Source organism: Notamacropus eugenii, chromosome 1 (genome assembly GCF_028372415.1).
Source record: "Notamacropus eugenii isolate mMacEug1 chromosome 1, mMacEug1.pri_v2, whole genome shotgun sequence".
Taxonomy (NCBI): Eukaryota; Metazoa; Chordata; class Mammalia; order Diprotodontia; family Macropodidae; genus Notamacropus; species Notamacropus eugenii.
In genome coordinates, this window is record NC_092872.1 from 644,111,826 (window position 1) to 644,131,621 (window position 19,796).

The window sequence follows — 19,796 nt, forward strand, 5'->3', positions numbered from 1 at the left end:
GTGAACATGACAGTTTGTCTACTAGAGTCAAATGCTTAGTAAGGCGACAGCTGATGATGCTAATATATATGTATATAAATATATAAAGACATCTAAATATCTATATATGTGTATGTAGATATATATGTATATGTAGGTGATATAATGTGCACTTCTTTTAAATGTGCTTTTGCCAATCCCAAAGGTAAGATTTTTGTAGCATAATCCATGTAAAAAATTAAAGCGAGACGGTAAAGGTTTTAAAGTTTTCTCTTTGAAAAGATGGTATCTTACAGTACATACAAAAATACTCTGAAAATACATGACTTCATTTACAAAACATTGAATCAAACATATTGCAAGAGGAATCACATGGTTATGGTTTTTTAACAAACTGCATGCTTTCATGAAACTTAAAAAAATTACTAAGAAATGCACTGAAAAAAGCAGTGTAAAAAAAAAAAAAAAAGACAACATATGTAGTTTGTTAAATGAAGATTACAAAGGCCCTGAGCCAATTAATGGTCAGTTGTAATGGTCATTCAAAAATGCCTTTAGATTTCAATAAAACCTACCGCTTGTTTCTGCATGTCTGCCGGTGGAAAAACTTTTTAAGGTTGTGGTGCAAAATGATGGTGTAGAATTGCCATGCCCGGTTAATTTCACACCACAAAGATGTACACTTCTCTTATATTATGGTATTTTCATTGGTACTGGAATGAGTTCTGTTGCTCTGTAAAAGCTTTGCAAAAACATGAGTTAACTAACAAGGATGACATGAGATATGATATAACAATTCTACCATTCATACACTGACTTTCAGTATCCTGGTTACGTTTTGATTTTTAATAAAGATGCATTTCACAGACCTCCATGGGAGGCAAGTTAGAAAGGGTACATGGTGCTTGTATTTAATGACTAGACTAATACATTCTAGTAACCAAGCACCATTTTGACAGAAATGCACACAAAAATTAATTTAAATATTCTATGTGCCAACCTGTGGGAAAAATAATTTAAATCAACAATAGATAGAACAGACAAGTATATCTACACAAATTGGGAAAGCAGAAATGATACCTCACATTCATGTATCTGACGTTTCACAAGAGGGCTTTGCTGACTAAAGTAAATATGCTGACCTTTAGAAGATTACAATTATAGGACAATTTTTTTTTTGTTTTTAACTTTTCAGTTCCAGACAATGATTATAACACAAGACTTGAGGAGAGGGAAAAATCAGGACTGTTCTATGGTAGTCCACAGGTCAAGGATGGGTCCCCATAACAGAGGAAGCAAGCATCTAAAGTTAAGGCAATAAAACCCCTAAACTTAAAGCCATAATATAGTAGACAGTCTGACAGCAGGTGATTCTGGAAAAGTTACACGCAGTAACAGGAATATCCTATACCATGTGCAGGTCAAAGTGAAGACATAAAAATTCAAAACCAGATCAGGGTTTCCAGGCTGATGACTGTTAACTCTCACCGTATTTTATGTAGGACAGCAACTGCAATAAAAAAAAAGAGTAGCTGCTTGTGAGCCACTAAACCATTGCATATTTTCTTTTATATGATAAGGCACATTGCCTTTACCGGTTAAGGGTCAGTCGGATGGAATTTTTAATGACACGGATGTTATTTGTTGGAACAGGAGATGATGAATCTGGTAGTTCTTTACTGGGGAGTCTCTATAAAAAAAGAAAAAGAATCAGGAAAAGTGAACACAGACTTTGAAGACCTGAGCACTAATGTAGATACCAAGTAAAAATGACAACTAGTCCCCACTCTGCCACAAATCTTTTAGTTCCTAATTTAATACGGCTAAATGCCCTAAGTGTATTAAGTACCTTCTAGTATTCGTAAGTAGCTTCTCACTCCAGCTTTCTAGTTCAAGTATTTAAGGAGTTCCACATTTTTTTCTACGGGGTGGGACAGGGAAATAGGTAGGGAAACAGGCAAAGAAGAAAGCATCAAACAGAGAGGGAAATTCTAATTAATTAATCTTAATTTTTCCCATTACTCTCTTTCCTTAAAGAGGGGAAAGGAGTTCTCCTAATGAAGGAAAGGAGGTAAGTCCAACAATGCTGTTACATATATTGTGCAGAAAAGTTGGGAGGCATATAGCTCACCTAAGAACAAAATTGGCTACAGCCTTGGAAAAGACAAAAACTCTATACCAGAAGTGAAATTTGGTACCTGATATTAATACCATTTCATATGACTTCCACAGAAAAGTAAATTCACTGTAATCTCAGATTGTTGGAAAGTCATTTGTAAGAAGCTAAAACCCCAACGAGACTTGTACTGTATGGTCATACTTTGTAAAATCACTGAAACGGTGACAACGTTGTGTGGGATATGGGGGACACCATGGAATGAAACACAACTGTATGACAGATACAGCATTAGTTTCTTACTAACAGTGAAATATACTATCTACTCTAATTCTCCTAAGTGCTGTGAAACACATGTTCATTAACTCAGAAAAGTCCTTTGCACCTCTATTATTTTCTTTCATTTACTCAAACTTTTATTAAGTGCCTACTAGTTGCAATGTGTTGTTTGGTTGTTTCAGTCATTTCTGACTCTTCATGACATCTGGGGTTTTCTTGGCAGAGATATTAGAGTGGTTTGCCATTTCCTTCTCTGGCTCTTTTTATAGATGAGGAACCAAGACAAACAGGGTTTAGTGACTTGCCCAGGGTCTCACAGCTAGGTCTGAGGCTAGATTTGAATTCAGGAAGATAAGCGTTCCAGACTTGAGGCTGACACTCCATCCACTGAGTCATATGCAACGTAGGGAGATATAAAAATGAGTTTTTGCCCTCAGGGAGTGTACAATGTAGATTAACTGCACTTGTTTCTCTGCTTACCAAATACCATAGTAATTTTCCAAATATCCCTTTAGGTTTGGAGGAAGAAAATCACTTTTCTACAAGTAATTATACAGGAGGCTGAATAGATTGCAGGGTGGCATAGCCTGACAGAACACCTAAGAGCAACCTTAGCTGGGTCTGTCCTCGACTGTATAGCCTTCGGAAGACTTAGAAAATGTTTCATGTACAAAGTGCAACAATTCTTATGCCAGTGGGTATTGGGAATTCTGCTCACTATGACTTCCACTGATGATCTCTCCATAATTTAAATAAACCTGCTTTTTGATTCATCTGTTAAGAAATTCTGGTTTATGATCTGGGGGAATTCCATTTAACTTTGAAATATTAATTCAAATTCTATTACCTTTGATTTTTATATTTTATGATCTCCATGATGAAGCTACTATTTATTTGAATACTGAATTTTTCTAGAATATAAATATTTGCTCAATATTGAAGATTCACGTTTTATATGGAAAATATTCTATGGATATCATTTGTTCTCCCAATAACAGTACAATATACTGCAAAATTACTAAATATCATATTCTGACAGCAAGGATTGTGACAAAGGACAATGATCTTTTACTGCCATGGCATCAGATTTCTGTGCTTAATTCCCATTTGTTTCTTAAAAACTGAAACAGAAAAGGGAAAAAAATGACTATGTCCTCCATGAAGTCCAATTGCTCTAGCCCATAATGGTTTCTTCTCTGAACTCCTGGAGCATTTATAAAGTTAATTACATGTAGTTTAATATTTAATAGTTTGGTTTCATTTATTTATTTCACCTCCCCAGTTAAGTGATGGCTCTTGCTTTCAAGGAACTTACAGAAAAACATATAACATATCTATATTTCTCCACAGCATTTAGCAGAAATAATGTGTTCAAACACTTGTTATTTAAATAACTGAGAGTGCAACTACAGAATTTTACCTGTAAAGTATTCATTACCTGTAGTCTAGATGTGTCAATAGTTGGAATAGGCATAGACTCTCCTCCAAGACTATCCTGAAAGGTCAAAAGCAGGCAAGTGAGGCCTTTTCCTTTACTATGAAATAACTTGTGATCATAAATGACTCAGCTCTTACAAGAAAAACAATTGTGATTAACACATACATACGTACACCCACAGCCACACAGAATAGATTTTATTTGCCTTGCTTCTCTACTTTCTCCCATATATTATTATGTACGTTGTGAAGTAGCGCTTTAAAACAAAGTACTTAAGATGAACATTACATACTTACCATTGGTTTTCTCTTCCCATCTTTAGGGGCACAAGATTCTCTGAAAGCTGAATCAAGTCCAATTAACTATAAGAACGAGAATTGAAAAAATATTAAAATCATTTGGTCTTAATTTACATTTATTTACATAGTCACATAAACATTTAATTTTTGTAATTTGGAGAATAACAAATACATATAACACAATAATCAACAAACTAAAAGTGGGGTATAGTCAGTGGTAGAAGGGTAGAATTCCATACATTTTTCTTTATATGTCACTCTCAATCTCTACAATGTGAGGGATCATTCTGATTTAGTCAGAAGTCAGCTAACTAAATCCTTCCAAAAAATAACTCATGAATTTACCACCACCTACTGGACATACAGGAGATCAACACCATTACCTAAGCAGATAATTATAATGGGTATTTTTTTCATCCAAAGTTCTCAATCAGAGCTTCTATATATAAGTAAACTTGCCCTAATCATTTAGCATCTAAGACCTATCACTGAAATGAATGCTTAGCATATATGCTACTGATGTAATATTCCATAGCTTAAAACATGTCCAGGTTTTCTGTTTTCCCTAGCCTCTTCCATTATTCATCTAGATCAGGGGATGGCAAACTATAGTCTGTGCGGTCCAAATATAGCCTGCTGCCCGTTTTTGTATAGCCAATGAGCTAAGAATCATTTTTACATTTTAAAAAGTTGACTGTAGTTTGCTGACCTCTGATTTATTGCCCCTAATAATAAGGCTGAAACTACTCTACTGACATCCTATTCTGGAATATTTAATTCTGTATACAATAGGGTGGGGTAGGGTGAGGGAGGAGACTTGCAGAAGAGCTCAAGCTGTGTCAGATCTGTCTAGCAATGGGCTAAAGTATCTTTAATTCAAGAACTAGAAGAGCTAAATTCAGAGTGTCTTAAGCAAAACGTTGGCCAGAGGTGATGACATTTTTGGCAGTAGCAATTATCAAAACAATCACATAAAGGGGTTGTGAGCTGTGGCAGGGGAAGCAATATTCATACTGAGAATATAAATTCTATAAGTGCCTCTTCTAAACTTTTTATTTTCCCAGTGCCTAACAAAGTGCTTTACCTACAGTGGACACTAAGATGTTCAATTCTGAAATATGGCTGAAAACATCCAATTTGCTTTAAGAAATCAGATGAATGGAAACTTGAACGAAAATTTAAACAATGTAATAAATAAAAGTATTTTGTTAAAAAGCCTAAGGTCATATGTGATATGACCAATATAATAAAATGACATACCTAAAAAATACTATGCCTGAATTAATTTACTTATTTAGTACCAAAGCAATTAAACTACCAAAGTATTACTTCGTAGGGCTAGAATATTCACATGGAAGGAACAAAAGGTGAGGATATCAAGGGAAATAATAAAAAAAAGTGGGAAGTCTATTATCATCAAATCTCAAACTATACTACAAAGTAATACTATCATTAAAATTATTTGGTACTGATTAAAGGATAGAAAGGTTACACTTTATACAGTAGTAAATTAACACAGTGCCATACTATTTGATAAACCTAAACACTCTACTTGAGAAAACTGGACAATAGCTTGGCAGAAAATAGGTATTAACCAACATATATCAGTATAGATTGTCTTAAAAGATGTGTATCTATACCAAAATCAATTTCAACTGGAGAGTAAGGTGATCTCATAAGTAAATTAGAAGAACTAGGAAGAAATTAACTTTTTAGATCTATGGACACAGAAGAGCTCATGACTAAAAAAAGGGACATAGAGGATCATGGAAAATATAATGGCCAACTTAATTATATAAAATTTTAAAGGTTTTGCACAAACAAACCTAGTGCAGACAACATTAAAATGCAGATAGGCAAATGAGGCAAAAAAATCTTTGCAGCAAGTTTCTCTGTCAAAGGTTGTATATTCAGGATATAAAAGGAAATGATTCATTTATATGACTCCAAGACACTGCCCATTAGATAAATGGTCAAAAAACTTAGCAAAGGTGATTTTCAGAGAAGAAACCTAAGCTATCAACAGCCATATGAAAAAATGCTCTGGATTACTAATAACTATATAAATTAAAGCAAGTCTAAGCAGATTGCCAAAAATGACAAAAGTGGGAATATAGGCACATTAAATGCTTTGCTTGTAGAGCTCTAAATTGGTCCTACCACCACTCACTGTGGAAAGCAATTTGGATCTATACCCCCAAAATAGTTTGGTCTACGCTCCAGAGATCCAAGAGGAAAAGCAACTATATATACAAAAATATTTATAGTAGCTCTTTTGGAAAGTAGCCTCAAATTGGAAACTAAGGGGATACCCATCTATTGGGGAATAGCTAAACAAATTATGGTATAAGAATAAAATGGATTATTGTGCCATAAGAAATAATGAAATGGACAATTCTATAGGAAACTAGGAGGGTCTACATGAAATGCTGCAGAGTAGAGTGAACAAAATTAGAACAATTTATATAACATTACAAAGAAAAAGAACGTAGAAAGACTTCAAAAGCTGACTAGAGCAATGATAAACCATGAGTCCAAGTAACTAAAGATGAAACATGTTACCCATCTCCTGCCAGAGAGGTGATAGACTTAAAATGCAGAATGAGACATACATTTTTTGACACAGCCAATGTGGGAGTTTGTTTTGCTTGACCCTGCATATTTATCATCAAGATTTTCTTTTCTTCTTTCTTAAAAGTCCAATGTGGGTGAGGAGTACAGTGGGAAGGAGAGTTAATAAATGCTTACAAAAATAAACTGAACACACAGAAGAGAAAATAAAATAAAACAACACTTAGGTACTTAGACTACTCAAGAGAACTGAGAACGTCTACGAGGAATGTCTGAAGCAATTTCTAGTAGCATTAATTGAACCAAAAAGCTAAAGAGAATGCCCATACCTTTTCTATGTCTTTTAACCTTTTAGGAGATCCATCTAAAGAAGGTGAATGAGATCTCTTGGATATAGCACTCTTAGATGTTACACTTAACATTCCATTTTGGTGTTGCTGCCCTTGGACTAGACTGTGAGATGTTATTATACGAGGAATGACATTTCTTCCTACTACAGTAGGAATGGTGCAGATAGCTGGAGGTGATATGGCTTTTATTGTGGAATCAATTTCTGCAAAAGAGGAATTCTTTTAGACCATAACAAACACAGTGGAATTATTAGTAGCAAGAAGTCTTGATACATACTTGAACCAATAACTGGGATAGATAATCCTTGAATTGGAGGTGAAGGAACAACATCCAAAGGCTTTTCTGCAATAGTGGTAGGTGCTGTTTCATCAGGTTCTGCACTGCTGCTGTTAAAAAGAAAAAAAAAAAATCTAAATTTTCTAATGATTTAAAATAAGCCGACACTTACTACAAAAAAATTCCATATTAAACTTAGGGGCTTATGGAAGATGGGGAATCAATGAGATCTTTAAAACCTCAAATGCAAAAAGGAAACTTGTTCATTCCTATTTGTTGACTTCTCACAGTTCTCCATTAATATGCCTTCATTCTTGTTCATTACACAGAATTATCAAATGAGTAACTAAAAACTTTTGCTAAAAGACTACGTATCCAAAAGTCCTTTATAATTGTTTTCTGGCTGAGCATTTCTCACTTGTTATCAAATGAGTAACTAAAAACTTTTGCTAAAAGACTATGTATCCAAAAGTCCTTTATAATTGTTTTCTGGCTGAGCATTTCTCACTTGTTATTCCAAAAATCTGAAGACTGAAGTGTAATCTGGAAAATATCATATGCTAATGACACCGCCTAGTGACTAAATGACACTGAGGTGCAAAAAAATAAAAAAAGTGTTAAAAAAAAAAAAAGGTTAATATTTTAGGTCAAAATGTATCCTACAAAAGCTATTTAATGAAATTTCTTTAACAACACAGACCTTTCCATTTCTACCACACGAGGACTTTCAGGCTTGGAATGCTTGTTTAATAACACAGGGGAATTAAAAGGTGTTCCATTATCAGTGTCTCTGGAACTATCCAAGCAATTTCCATCCAGGGATGATCTCTTTGATTGAAGCCCACTAGCACTTCGATTGATATCTTGGAGGCTTTGCTGAGAAAGAAAAAGTTCAGAGGATTAAAAATTGAAACACAAACAAAAGCCAACAAATGGAGATTGGAGAACATGGTCAACTGAATTATCTGCAAGCAGATCATCCTTCTGTGGATGAACAATGGCAAAATTTAAATCTGGGGATGGCTTTGTTCACATAAATATTCAAAGAATGTATACTTAGTATCAGCCCAATTAGGAAGGCAAATCTACACTGGTCTATTCCAAAACATAAACACAGATAATTTGCCATTATCTTTTGTCCTGGATTTTGCTCCATTTGAAATCATATCTCTTCTTATTAGGGTGAAAAATTAGGAATCAGTTAAGTCAACTAAGAACTAAGTTACATATTTACCTTCTTTTTTTTTTGCAAAATTTCTGCAGGAAGATAATGATGAAGCTGCTTTTTCTTTACATGAGTTGCTTCAATCTTCATTCCTTCTTTTAGCATGTTTATGTTGTTTGCTTGCCTATACACTGTAAAACAGCATCCTGTTATATGGGAATCTAACTTTTAAACTTCAACAGCTCTTGGCTTTTCTTAATAAAACAAACTAGCATTATGTACATAGAGGCGCACATATGAGACTAACATCCTAAAACATCTTTATTATGACATCACCATTAAGCATACAACATATGACTGACTCAAAGATGACTAGAAATATCTTTGGAAACATCTGATTATATGTCTGTTCAATCTAAGACCCACGTAGAATTGACAAAAATAGGACTATCCCATTCCCCAATATCTACTTAGCTGAACTAAAAAAGCAAATTAAAACAAATGAAGTTTAGTTTCACACATATCAAACTGGCAGAGAAGATAAAAGATGAAAATAAGAAATGTGCAGAGGCTGTAAGGAGTTAGGCACAATACTATATTGTTGGCAGAACTGTGAATTGGTCCAATTCTTGTGGAAATCAATTTGTAATTATAATAAAAAAGTGTTAAACTGTTCATAACTCATCCCACTACTGAGTAGGATGTTCCCCCCGACAAGGTCAGTGACAGGAAGTCCCATAAATTCTCAAAACATCCACATCACTTCTCTTTAGATGGGGCACTGATTATATGGGAACGGTTGAAATAAGGGTGATGTAGTGAAATGTGATTGTGCCATAAAGAATGATGGATGAGACAATCAAAATGTGGGAAGATTTGTATTAACTGACACAGAGGAGAGAAAGAAGAGAAAGGAACACACATGGCTAAGATAATGAAAAGGAAAATGTTAAAAGACACTAGAATGCAAATTATATGTGACATCTAATCTTGGTTCCAGAGGACTTCTCTACAAGCAGTGAACTGCTGATGCAAACTGTGACTAACGATGCCATCTGGAATTGATGGGCAGGTTTATTTCATTTTTATTATTTTCCTTTCTCTCTGTTATAAAAGGAGTCAAGGTGAGATTTTTGGGAAATTATATACAAAATAAAAAGAATTAATAAAATATTTAAAAGAAGAACCAGACCAGTCAAGATTAAATTCAACAAAGCTTTTATTAATCAATATGAAATGAAGTTACAGGCAGAGCATTTATTAAATCCAAAACACTGCTGCACAAGCCTCTCGTCTGGGTTCCCAATATCCTCTGCCCTGTATTCCCCCTTTTACATTCCCTGACCTATGGAGGAGCTTCATTAATATACCCTACTCTCAATTCTTCCTGAATCTGTCCTTTGTGACCTATGTGTTGGGTCTGCACACAATTTAGCTCACAAGTGGCATTGATCCCTCTCCTCATTTATTACTGGATAAGTGTCCCAAGGATTAAAGGAAAGCAAGGTAAAAAAAGTAAATTTCTGGCAGGGAAAAGGATATTATTAATCTTTTTAGAAATTAGAAATTGTATCTATGGCTTATCAGTCAAATATGCCACGTCTGACTTTGAGATTTGGTTTCCCCTTAATATTTTAGACAAAAAAAGTTCTAAATTAAGTAGGAAAAAAAAAAACAACATAGCCACCAGAGATTTATGGCTATGTGGTTAGGTTCTGGGCAACACATAAGACTACTTGGCTCTTTCATGAGACTGATGAAATGACATCAGTGACATATGTAACCTGGAAGTTGAAACTGAGATAAGCCTTTGACTGAATATGCCTCACAATTCTTATGAATAGTACAGTTTGTTCAATACCAGTATTTTCACTGATTTCATCAATATTTCTATTGAAAAAACTTGGGATCTTTGTGTTTTGCAATAGCAGTGCACATTTACATAGCAATGACATAGTGCTTTACATATCTCCTTTGATCCTTGTAATAACCCTGTAAAGTAGGGGCTTTTATGATTTTCATTCCACAGATGAGAAAACTGAGGCTCAGAGATGTTAAGCAACTTGCCCATGGACACAGAGCTATTACCTGTCAGAGATAAGATTCCTAAGCTTCCCAAGTCTAGTACTCCAGACCTTCTTGCCATGCTGCAGAGGTCATCTGGCAGGAAGTGCAGGTTCTCCAAGGATGTATTTTAGACCTTTCTGCTCTTTCTTATATTTACTCCATATTACACTTCCCCATTTACTTAAACCTCGATGATTCCAGAACATTCAATACTCTACAAAAGCTTATTAATTATTGCAGCAAGTATAAAATGTTTTTCCCTAGCTTTCAAGACTCTCCTATAATATGTTCCCATCTTACCTATAACATATAGAAATTCAAATTCTATTTTTCAATCTTCTTGATATTGTAGAAATCACTAAAAAATTTCATAGTATTTACTAAGTAAATTACTAAGCATGTTACTAAGAACAACTTTTATACAGCTGTGGCACTAAGAACAATTGCTTTTCTAGTATGCACTACTGACAGTACACCTCCTTAATTTTCATGAAGCTGTTGTAGATAGTGATATAACTATGAATGGGTCCAAACAAATAACTGTGGCAAGAGTTAAAAAATGGAAGTGTCACTATAGAAAAAATGAAACATTTAGGAATCACTCTACACTATGCTATTAGAGTAATAATTTAAGAAACTGTTTCAGTGATGTTACTTAGCTTTTTTCACAGCTGATAACTGAGCTGGATGGGTCAAAAAAGGTCACAATGAGTCTACAGCACACACCTAATAATTCTTTTATCCATGAAAGTGAGTCCAAATTAAAAAAAAAAATCCACTCATCTTACCTGTATCAGTAAAAGACTGAATATCATATGTTAAATCGATGTTAACACTTTCTGCATTTTCAACTCGCCGGAAAATTATTCCAAGGAACCACATTGATACATAGTCACTCCTTTTAAAAGTAGAAATAAAAAAAAATAATTTTTAGGACATTCCCTTAAATTTAACAATGAAAACTAAACACTTAAAAAAATGATTTTCCAAACTTTTAGTTTGAAAGGACCTTTGCTAGCCTAAGCATTAAAAAAAAGACCACTATAACTGACGATGAACATTCTTAACAACTAAAATGTCAAGTAGCATTGGTTCAAGTAAAGATTTTAAACTTACTCTTTATAATGTTCCTTGTTCCCTGGGAATGACTGAGGATTGACATGGGCAAGAGTAATAAATTCATTTCGCTCCAAATTTCCAACAAGTACACGGATTTTAGATTCAACTAAGCCAACCCTAAAAGGAAAAATGGAATAGTTTTCATGGTTTTATGCCAGAGTTAAATTTGGCAGCTTGCAGATTAGCCAGAGCAACAACAACTGTAAATGTTCAAAGATGTACATTAACTGTGGGTTAAGGAAACTGACCTTAAAATATGGTCACCTTCAAAACTCTTTAGCTCTAGCCCTAACTCCAAACTAAGCCATGTATGTACTAGACATAGGTAAAGCAACTTGTTTGCAAGGAAAAAGTATTTTAAATTTCTTGTCCATTTTTTATTACAAAAGTGTATACCATTAATAATTTACAATTTCCATACTTTGGTAAAGTTCATGTTATACCATTAATTCACCAAAATTTATTACATGTCTACTAAATACAAGCCACTGTGTAATACATGTTGGGAATCCAAGGAAGAAAAGAGTTTTTATGGGACATTCTATATTGGGGGAATAACATGCATGAAGGTAAGTATAACAACAAGTAGGAAGTGATAGGGGCAATGAAGACAGTTAAAATGCCAGAGAAGGTGGTATCTGAACTAAGCCTTGAATGGAGATAGGATTTCAAAAAGTGAAGAGGAAGAGTATGTTCTAGGCATGAGGGATGGCCTCTGTGATATATAGAGTGGGAGGAGACTGGCATGTCAGCTTTGGAAAAATAATCCAATCTGTATGAGACATAGAAAAGGAGCCAGAGTATAGATAGTACCAAACAGTACTAATATACTTATGTGTGTGTGTGTATGTGTATATATATACACCCATACATACATATATATACACACATATACATACATATACACACATATACATATATGTATATATACAGGTATAGTATGCTTTACATTTTATCCTAGTGGCAAGAGAAAGCCACTGAAGTTGGCTGAGCGAGCAGTGGAGTGGCCTAATAAGACCTGTGCCTTAGGAAGATAACTTTGGCATTTGCATGACGAACAGATTGCATAGGGGAAAAGCAGAGGCAGGTAGACCAATTAGGAGGCTATCATAATAGTAATTCAAAGAGATGGTTCTGAACTTGGGTGGTAGCAATATTTACCGAACAAAGGGGACGGATGGGATAAATCTCATGGATGTAGAATAAAAAGGACTTAGCACCTCACAGGATATAGGGAGTAAAAGTAAAAGAAGAGTAAGAACATCTCTGAAGTTCAAAGTAGCAAATTAAATTATTTTTCATTCTGCCTAAATTTTCATGACTCTTTTCAATACTGAGTCCCCATTTAAAACGTTCAATTTAATTTCCACAGGATCACAGATTTAGAGACCATCTAGGCCAACTCATTTAATAGATGAGAAAGCTGAGGGGTTTGCCCATACTCACAGAAGTAGTGAGCATCAGAAGTGGGCTCTGAACCCAGTGGGCTCTCCGACTCCACAGTCCTTTTTCCCACTAAGCTAAGTTGCCTTCCAAATGTACGGCAAAGAGGCTTACTCAATTTAAAAGATATTTGTTTACTGACCATCTACAATGGGTTTGACATTACTAGTCATAGGTAATATAAAATCAATATGCTAGTTCTTCCTAAGTGTCTATAATCTGGTTGTAAAGACAAGATTTTTATAAAATCTTATTCCTTTTGAGTCACCTCTCCTTTACCCTCTTTTATCCAAATATTTTACTCCAGAATTCAACCCTTTGGAACTTTGCCATGAATTTTAAAAGGTCTCAGAGCTTCAAAGAGTGGTTCCAAAGCCCATGTATTTATGTATACAGTCAGGCAGTTGATTCAGATTATAAGAAGTAACAGTGGCACACTGACAAACAACAAGAAATGACAACAGAAGGAGGGGGCCAGAAGAACTAAAGATATTTAAGACATTAGTTCTATTATTTTCAGGAAAAATAATCCACAATACATGACCTGGGGACACTGCTCAATCACAAAACAATAGAATAACTATATTCATAATAAACTTGAGTCATCTTAAAATGTTGAACTTATTTAAATTAGAGAAACTCAATATATTTTAGAAAGATTTCAATTAAAAAAAGTAGTTAGCAATTAAACCAAAGGGTAAACTTTAGTTTCCCAGGAAATACACTTAGGTTGACTATCTTATTCCCTGATGATGAAGCATTATTGTATATGCTTCATTAGTTCAAGAACCCATGTTTGTGTTGATGGGGTAAACCAATATAGATCACAACCCCTTTACACCTTAGCAGATGGTCTTTGTGAGCTGCTATGGCCAAAAAAATAATCACCTGGTGGCCAAGCCTTTGATGATGAGCCTCTCCCTCGGAAGGCAGACATCCACTCCATTGCCGGGCCTGTACTCGAAGCCAGCTTGGTAGGACCTGCTAGAACTTGTGCTCCACTGGCATAGCCTTCGAGAACCCAGGGTCCCCTCCATGCCATGATGAGTAGGAAGGACTTTAATGGAGGTACTATACATAACTAAGTGCTAAATTGGATATAATCAAGTGACAAAATGCATGGTACAGACAATAAATGATATGGGCAAATAGGAAAGGGAGATAGCAATACTGACCGGAGTTATTAGAAAAGGCTTCATGGAGGAGGTAAAGTTTAAGTCTCAAATTAACTGGCCAAATTGAAATGTTATCATAAGCAACAAAAAGATACTCTAGTAGCCTGGTTGTGTACATGATGCCTCAGACTGCCACCTGAAAGGGAATTTGGGAACCTTATTCTACATATTAGATGACAGTGTGGACTATGCATTATGTTCTTTGCTCCACTTGGTGACCTAACGATTCAGATGATAGATGGGATAGGACAGGCCACAGAAGAAAGGGGTAAGGATATGATTTCAGGGGTGCCAGGAAAGACCTACCTCAAAATAACTGTGTACCTAGTTATAGATATTTGAATTTCATTTTAAAAAGGGTAAGCCTTTCATACCATAATTAGAAATAAGGCTTAGATGGAAATCTGGGAAAGAATATATAAATCTAAAGTTACACTAAGGGCAAAAGATTAATATGTAAAGAGACAATACCAGAAGGATGTCACTGCTTAGGAAGGGAGGCTAGGGACAGAAAACCTTTGTTTACTTATAATTCTGACTAGGGCTGGCCTTGACATATACACAGTGGCCCGTGTGGTCAAGAATCTTAGAATAGAGAAAATAGGGATAAGAGAAGGGAAACTGCCTTATACATGCACCATTAACTCCTGCCTACCCCCCAATTTGAAAAATTTGCTCAACATCAGTTATTAAATTCAGTGCCACTAAAATGGCCACTCAATCTCAAAGCAGAAAAGTTAAGGATGCTGTTAAGGCAAGAAAATTCCTTATTATCTATGTGGTTGAATTATACATTTGAGATTAAAAAAAAAGGAAAAAAAAGTAGTCTTACCATTCTAAATGGTTCTCTTCTGTGGATGCACTGGCAGTCAACACTATATAATGTCTATGAAGAATTTTCAATATTAAATGGCCAATGGGGATTCAAAAAGGAAGTGAGAAAAAAAAAAAAGATCAGGATGTATACATCATTTCTTTTCCTCCACTACCACCACCACCACCATGACTCTTTGTGTCTCTTCTTTAGTTATAGCAACATAATTAAGGCATACTCTTAGATGGATTTATGTCCTCACTGAAGTGGAGATTAATACAGATTACAACTCCTAATGCACATATTTTATGAAAGAAACCATGGTCTAACTTCCAAAAACCAAATTTTAGAACCCCATTAAAAAAGTTACTGTAAAAACCCATTAGATGTGAAAATAAATGCTATATTTTATATATAACACATTTCTGTCATTGTGTTTTATACATTATCAAAAACATTAAACTATAAAAGTTACATAAAATGCCGACAATATTTCTATCAAACATTTAACCCATTTAGACAATCCCAAATACCTGTATTTCTGAAAAAAATTTGGTGGTTCAAGAAGTTTGGACCAGTCTGATTTTCCTTGAAGTATTTCACCTGTTACTGCAAGACCTATTTTAAAATAGACACACAAAAATCTGCTGTTATATTTTACTCTTACAAAACTTGAACCTTTGAGTAAAAATTTCAACTTAGCTGACTCCTTTTCAACATAAAAAAACATATTAGACTATCTTTGTTGTTATTTCAACATAAAAGAAAGCTTTGGAAACTGAACAGAATCATCAATTTCAATAGAACACTAAGAATAAAGAAATCAAAATACCCTGTAAGTGTTTTTCCTTACCAATAAATATAACACTTTTTTGCTTTGAGAATCAGGTTGCCAACCCTAAACTTGTTAGCAGACTACAAATAAAGAAATAGAGAGTAGAGTGCTTACCTTGTTTGAATTCTTCTACCATTACTGTCCGAGTTGAAGTCGATACATTATATGTAGAATTTTGTTGTGGATAGGCAGGAGTGATTATGGGCATGAGATGATATCTATCAGATGGATTTACCTATGAAATTGGATAATAAAAAAATTAAGTCTTATTTTTATTTCTTTAACATCCATTTACTGAGTACCTACTCTGTGGAAGCAAGCTACTTCACTGTTTCCCATTTCATTTTTTCCCAACCTAAAATACATATAAAACAGGAACAGAAGTAAAGTAATAATAAAGTTAAATTATGGCAATGAAGAGAATGATGCAGCAAGCCTGACCTTGGACAAATTTTAAATACAGTGGTAGCAATAACAAAAAAGTTTTTTGTTTATTTCTTCTATCTAGCAATAGAGTAAAAGGGAAGGAACAGACAGGAGAGGAAGGCAAAAAGGCAAAGACGGCCAGAATCATCACAAATAGTTCTCAGCTTGGAGAGTAATTAAAGAAATAATGTAATGAATTTTTGACATACCCTAGGATCCCAAACAGGTAAATTCAGATTGCTGTCTTCAGGCTGTTTCAAAAGCACTGGATTTGGCCATTCCCTATATAATTGCAGATAAAATCTTTTTTTTTAAGGAACTTGAGAAAATACCAGAACTGCCATTTTTGATCCAAATCTTATAAGAATGGAAATATAATTCTATAGCAGAGTCAACTTTTGTTTATATAACACAAATGGGCCTGTGTATACAATATTTATTAAAAAAAAATATAAAGGGAAAGAATTCTTGTTTCAAAATAGTGTCTTCTTCAAGGGACATAAACTATCTTCATTAAGTATCTAATAGACCTAGAGAACTATTGGCTGCACTGGAGTTTCCATTCTCATCTCTATTCCCCATATCCTAGTAGTACAGAAAGAAGCAAGAGATAACCTCATTTTAATAAAATGCATGTACAATAGCTGCCAGTTATCTAAGGCATTTTTACAATAAGTTATCTGGTTTGGGGAGGGACTCATTAGCGTTAAGCGGAAAGGGTAGCTGTAAGGGTCTGTTACAGACTAGCCTAACTCATCCTGAATAAAACTGTCCACTGTCAGCATCAACTGAAACTGTGGTCAACAAGCTCCATATACTAAGAAAGTGGGTTAGGTTCCTCGATACAATAAATGCTTAAGCATATAAGTACTATGATTTACTATACAGATAGTAACTTAAATATGTACATAGTATTTTGTCAAGCTGAACGTCACAGAAATTTTTTCCCACTAAGTTTAATTATTCTTGTTATTGATGTAGACATCATCCCTGAATCAGCAGTGTAGTCAGACCAGATGTTGTTAGAGCAAAGATCAGAATCAGACAAAGACTTATAGCATACAACTGAAACTCAATTCTGACCCATTTAAACAAATTACTGACAATGAAAAATGGGCAAAGGATAGCAGAAATGACATCAACACTGATTATAATCATTTTATAACTGATGCAAATCAACTGTCAAAACCAGATCAAAAAAGTATAAAAACTACCTTAGGTAAAAAAAAGTTGACTTACTAGCCAGTGAGTGGCCAAAGGTGACACTAGTTTAGAAGTTATTGGTAAAAGCTTATAGAGGATAGAGAATGACTAATAGTATCAGCTCATACTGAGCAGGAGCCATGAAGATAAAAACAGTTGACAAAAAGCTTAATGACTTGACCAAAGTCATCATGAAGGCATTTAAAGATAAAAATGAAAAAACAAACTGTAGAAAAGTCCTGCAAACATTAAAAAAATATATATTTTTATTAGTATCTTTTCACATTACCTACATTTCCCACTGCGGCCCTTCCTTTTATCCCTTCTTTATAATAAAGTATAGAAAAGAACGGCAAATCTAACTGTAGTAGATCAACTAAATTTTTATAGCAAATTTTTCACCATTAAGGACCGCAGAGATACCACTTGGTTTCTATTATCAATTCTAGATGTGTATATAGAAGAAGTAAATAAGGATACTAAATAATTAGGATAAGACCAAGCATACACAGAGGTGACACAACTTTGAAGGCACTGAGGGATTTATTCACAAGGTTTCTGAAGGAGAGGGAGACACCAAAAGAATCTTACTGACCGGTCTCCATATGCCTATTTTCCCCATCTATGACTTTTTGGTATACATTAGCTTTTTCCAAGCAAAGTTCCATAATGGCCCATCTCTTATCCATTACACAGCTGACTCAAAGATACAGTGAGTACAAGAACCCACTGTGCTCATTGTTTTGTTGATTAGGAAAAAGCATTTGCTTCCATATAGCAAAATGTTGCCTTAAAGTTTCTCTCTTCCAATAAGCTGTCTCCTGTCTATATATCAAAATCATATTAAAATTCCTTGAAAAAGGTGTTTAACTACAAAGACAACCTTGTTCAGTAAGTCACTGATAATTAACATCAGGTAAGACATAAAACAGAAAGATGGATGCTTTCTACTATGATGGAGGTGTAAATAAAGTCCAGGTTAATAAAGAAGTTCACTGTGGATGGGAGAGGAACAGTAGAGAGGAGGAAGAATTCCTCCAAGATGCTCCTGTTTGAAGAAGACAGTGTATTCCCCTGCAGAGTCTTCTATGAGAGATCTACAATCACTCAAAAGACTTTGGCTTGATAGCTTTATACTTCCCTCCTGCAACTAATACTGTGTACTGAACATAGTGGATGCGCTATAATTGTTGAAGGGACAAATCAATGAATGAGCTATACAAAAATCTCCTTTGGAACCTGGAAAGCAGGTAGAGTCAACTTTAACTCTGGCTACAGGTAGACAGTGCACAGTCTAGATGAAGGTCAAATGTTTCACGTTTGTAAACCAAATAGCAAGTTTGAGATTCTGCACTGTATTCAATAATCTTCCAGAATCTACATGTAGAGAAAAGCGCTAAGAACTGAAAACCTGGCACTATGGGACCTATTTCTCTCAAAATAAATTCAATATATTCATTCAATATGATTCAATAAATAATGAGTGCCTACCATAAAGCAGGCACTGCATTATCTTCTGGTAACCAACTAAGGAGGGATGCTTAGCAGGGTACCTGACACATAGTAGTAGGTGACTAACAGATGTTTACTGACTGATGCACATTGTTGTTAATCAGTCTGTATGTATGCATATGATTATTCATATGGCTTGTTCTTTGCCTAGCTATTAAAACTATAAAAACTGGGGGAAAAAAGACTTTGGCTTTACCATCCACACACAATTTTTTGTATACTGGGTACAAGAAGAATGATTATTGCCTGGATTTTAAAACATAGCTGGATATGATTTAGCTAATGTAGCTTTTTCATCAATATGTGTATCAGGGAGATATTAAAATTGAAAGTGAACTGAGCCCAGAAAAGAGCAAGAGAAGGTGAGCAAGCTGGATTGCTTCCAGGAAATTGCAAGGTCCATTTAACTTCCCCAAATGTCTCCCAAAAAGGTCTCATCTTTTTAAAAACCAATAGTCCACCCCAGCTGTTGTATGGCTGTGAGACACAGAACAATACAGAAGGCAACAGACAAGTACACATGGGTGTGAGCAGACTGCAACACATAACTAATGAGCAATGTTAAAGAACGAGGATGGTGAGGGATGCTAGGCAGACAGACTGAGTCTATGCTGTATCTTCATGAAGTCAGGAGAAAAGAAAGTAGGCCTCCAGCATGCTGGGTGGATGCCTTTTGGTGATTATATGAAGACATGGAGGAGTTGCCCAAGATGGGGAGGCATAAATGG

The 19,796-nt window shown here is 34.8% G+C and overlaps 1 protein-coding gene across 3 annotated transcripts in view; it reads right to left on the minus strand.

Annotated features, from left to right (window-relative positions):
• Positions 1 to 233: 233 nt before the first annotated feature.
• Positions 234 to 19,796, minus strand: part of PAPOLG (poly(A) polymerase gamma) — a 43,824-nt gene continuing 24,261 nt past the window's right edge. The window contains exons 10-23 of one of the 3 annotated variants that reach the window (XM_072635486.1): positions 16,563 to 16,635; positions 16,042 to 16,162; positions 15,626 to 15,710; positions 15,111 to 15,164; positions 11,658 to 11,777; positions 11,330 to 11,439; positions 8,544 to 8,665; positions 8,010 to 8,185; positions 7,310 to 7,416; positions 7,012 to 7,235; positions 4,109 to 4,174; positions 3,813 to 3,869; positions 1,575 to 1,669; positions 234 to 1,489 (exon numbers count right to left, since the gene is read on the minus strand). In XM_072635486.1, the coding sequence (XP_072491587.1) occupies positions 1,474 to 1,489; positions 1,575 to 1,669; positions 3,813 to 3,869; positions 4,109 to 4,174; positions 7,012 to 7,235; positions 7,310 to 7,416; positions 8,010 to 8,185; positions 8,544 to 8,665; positions 11,330 to 11,439; positions 11,658 to 11,777; positions 15,111 to 15,164; positions 15,626 to 15,710; positions 16,042 to 16,162; positions 16,563 to 16,635 (1,426 nt within the window). In that variant the 3' untranslated portion in view covers positions 234 to 1,473. Of the gene's footprint in view, positions 1,670 to 3,812; positions 3,870 to 4,108; positions 4,175 to 7,011; positions 7,236 to 7,309; positions 7,420 to 8,009; positions 8,186 to 8,543; positions 8,666 to 11,329; positions 11,440 to 11,657; positions 11,778 to 15,110; positions 15,165 to 15,625; positions 15,711 to 16,041; positions 16,163 to 16,562; positions 16,636 to 19,796 lie in introns of all 3 variants that reach the window. The other 2 variants (XM_072635485.1, XM_072635487.1) reach the window with 2 other exon arrangements.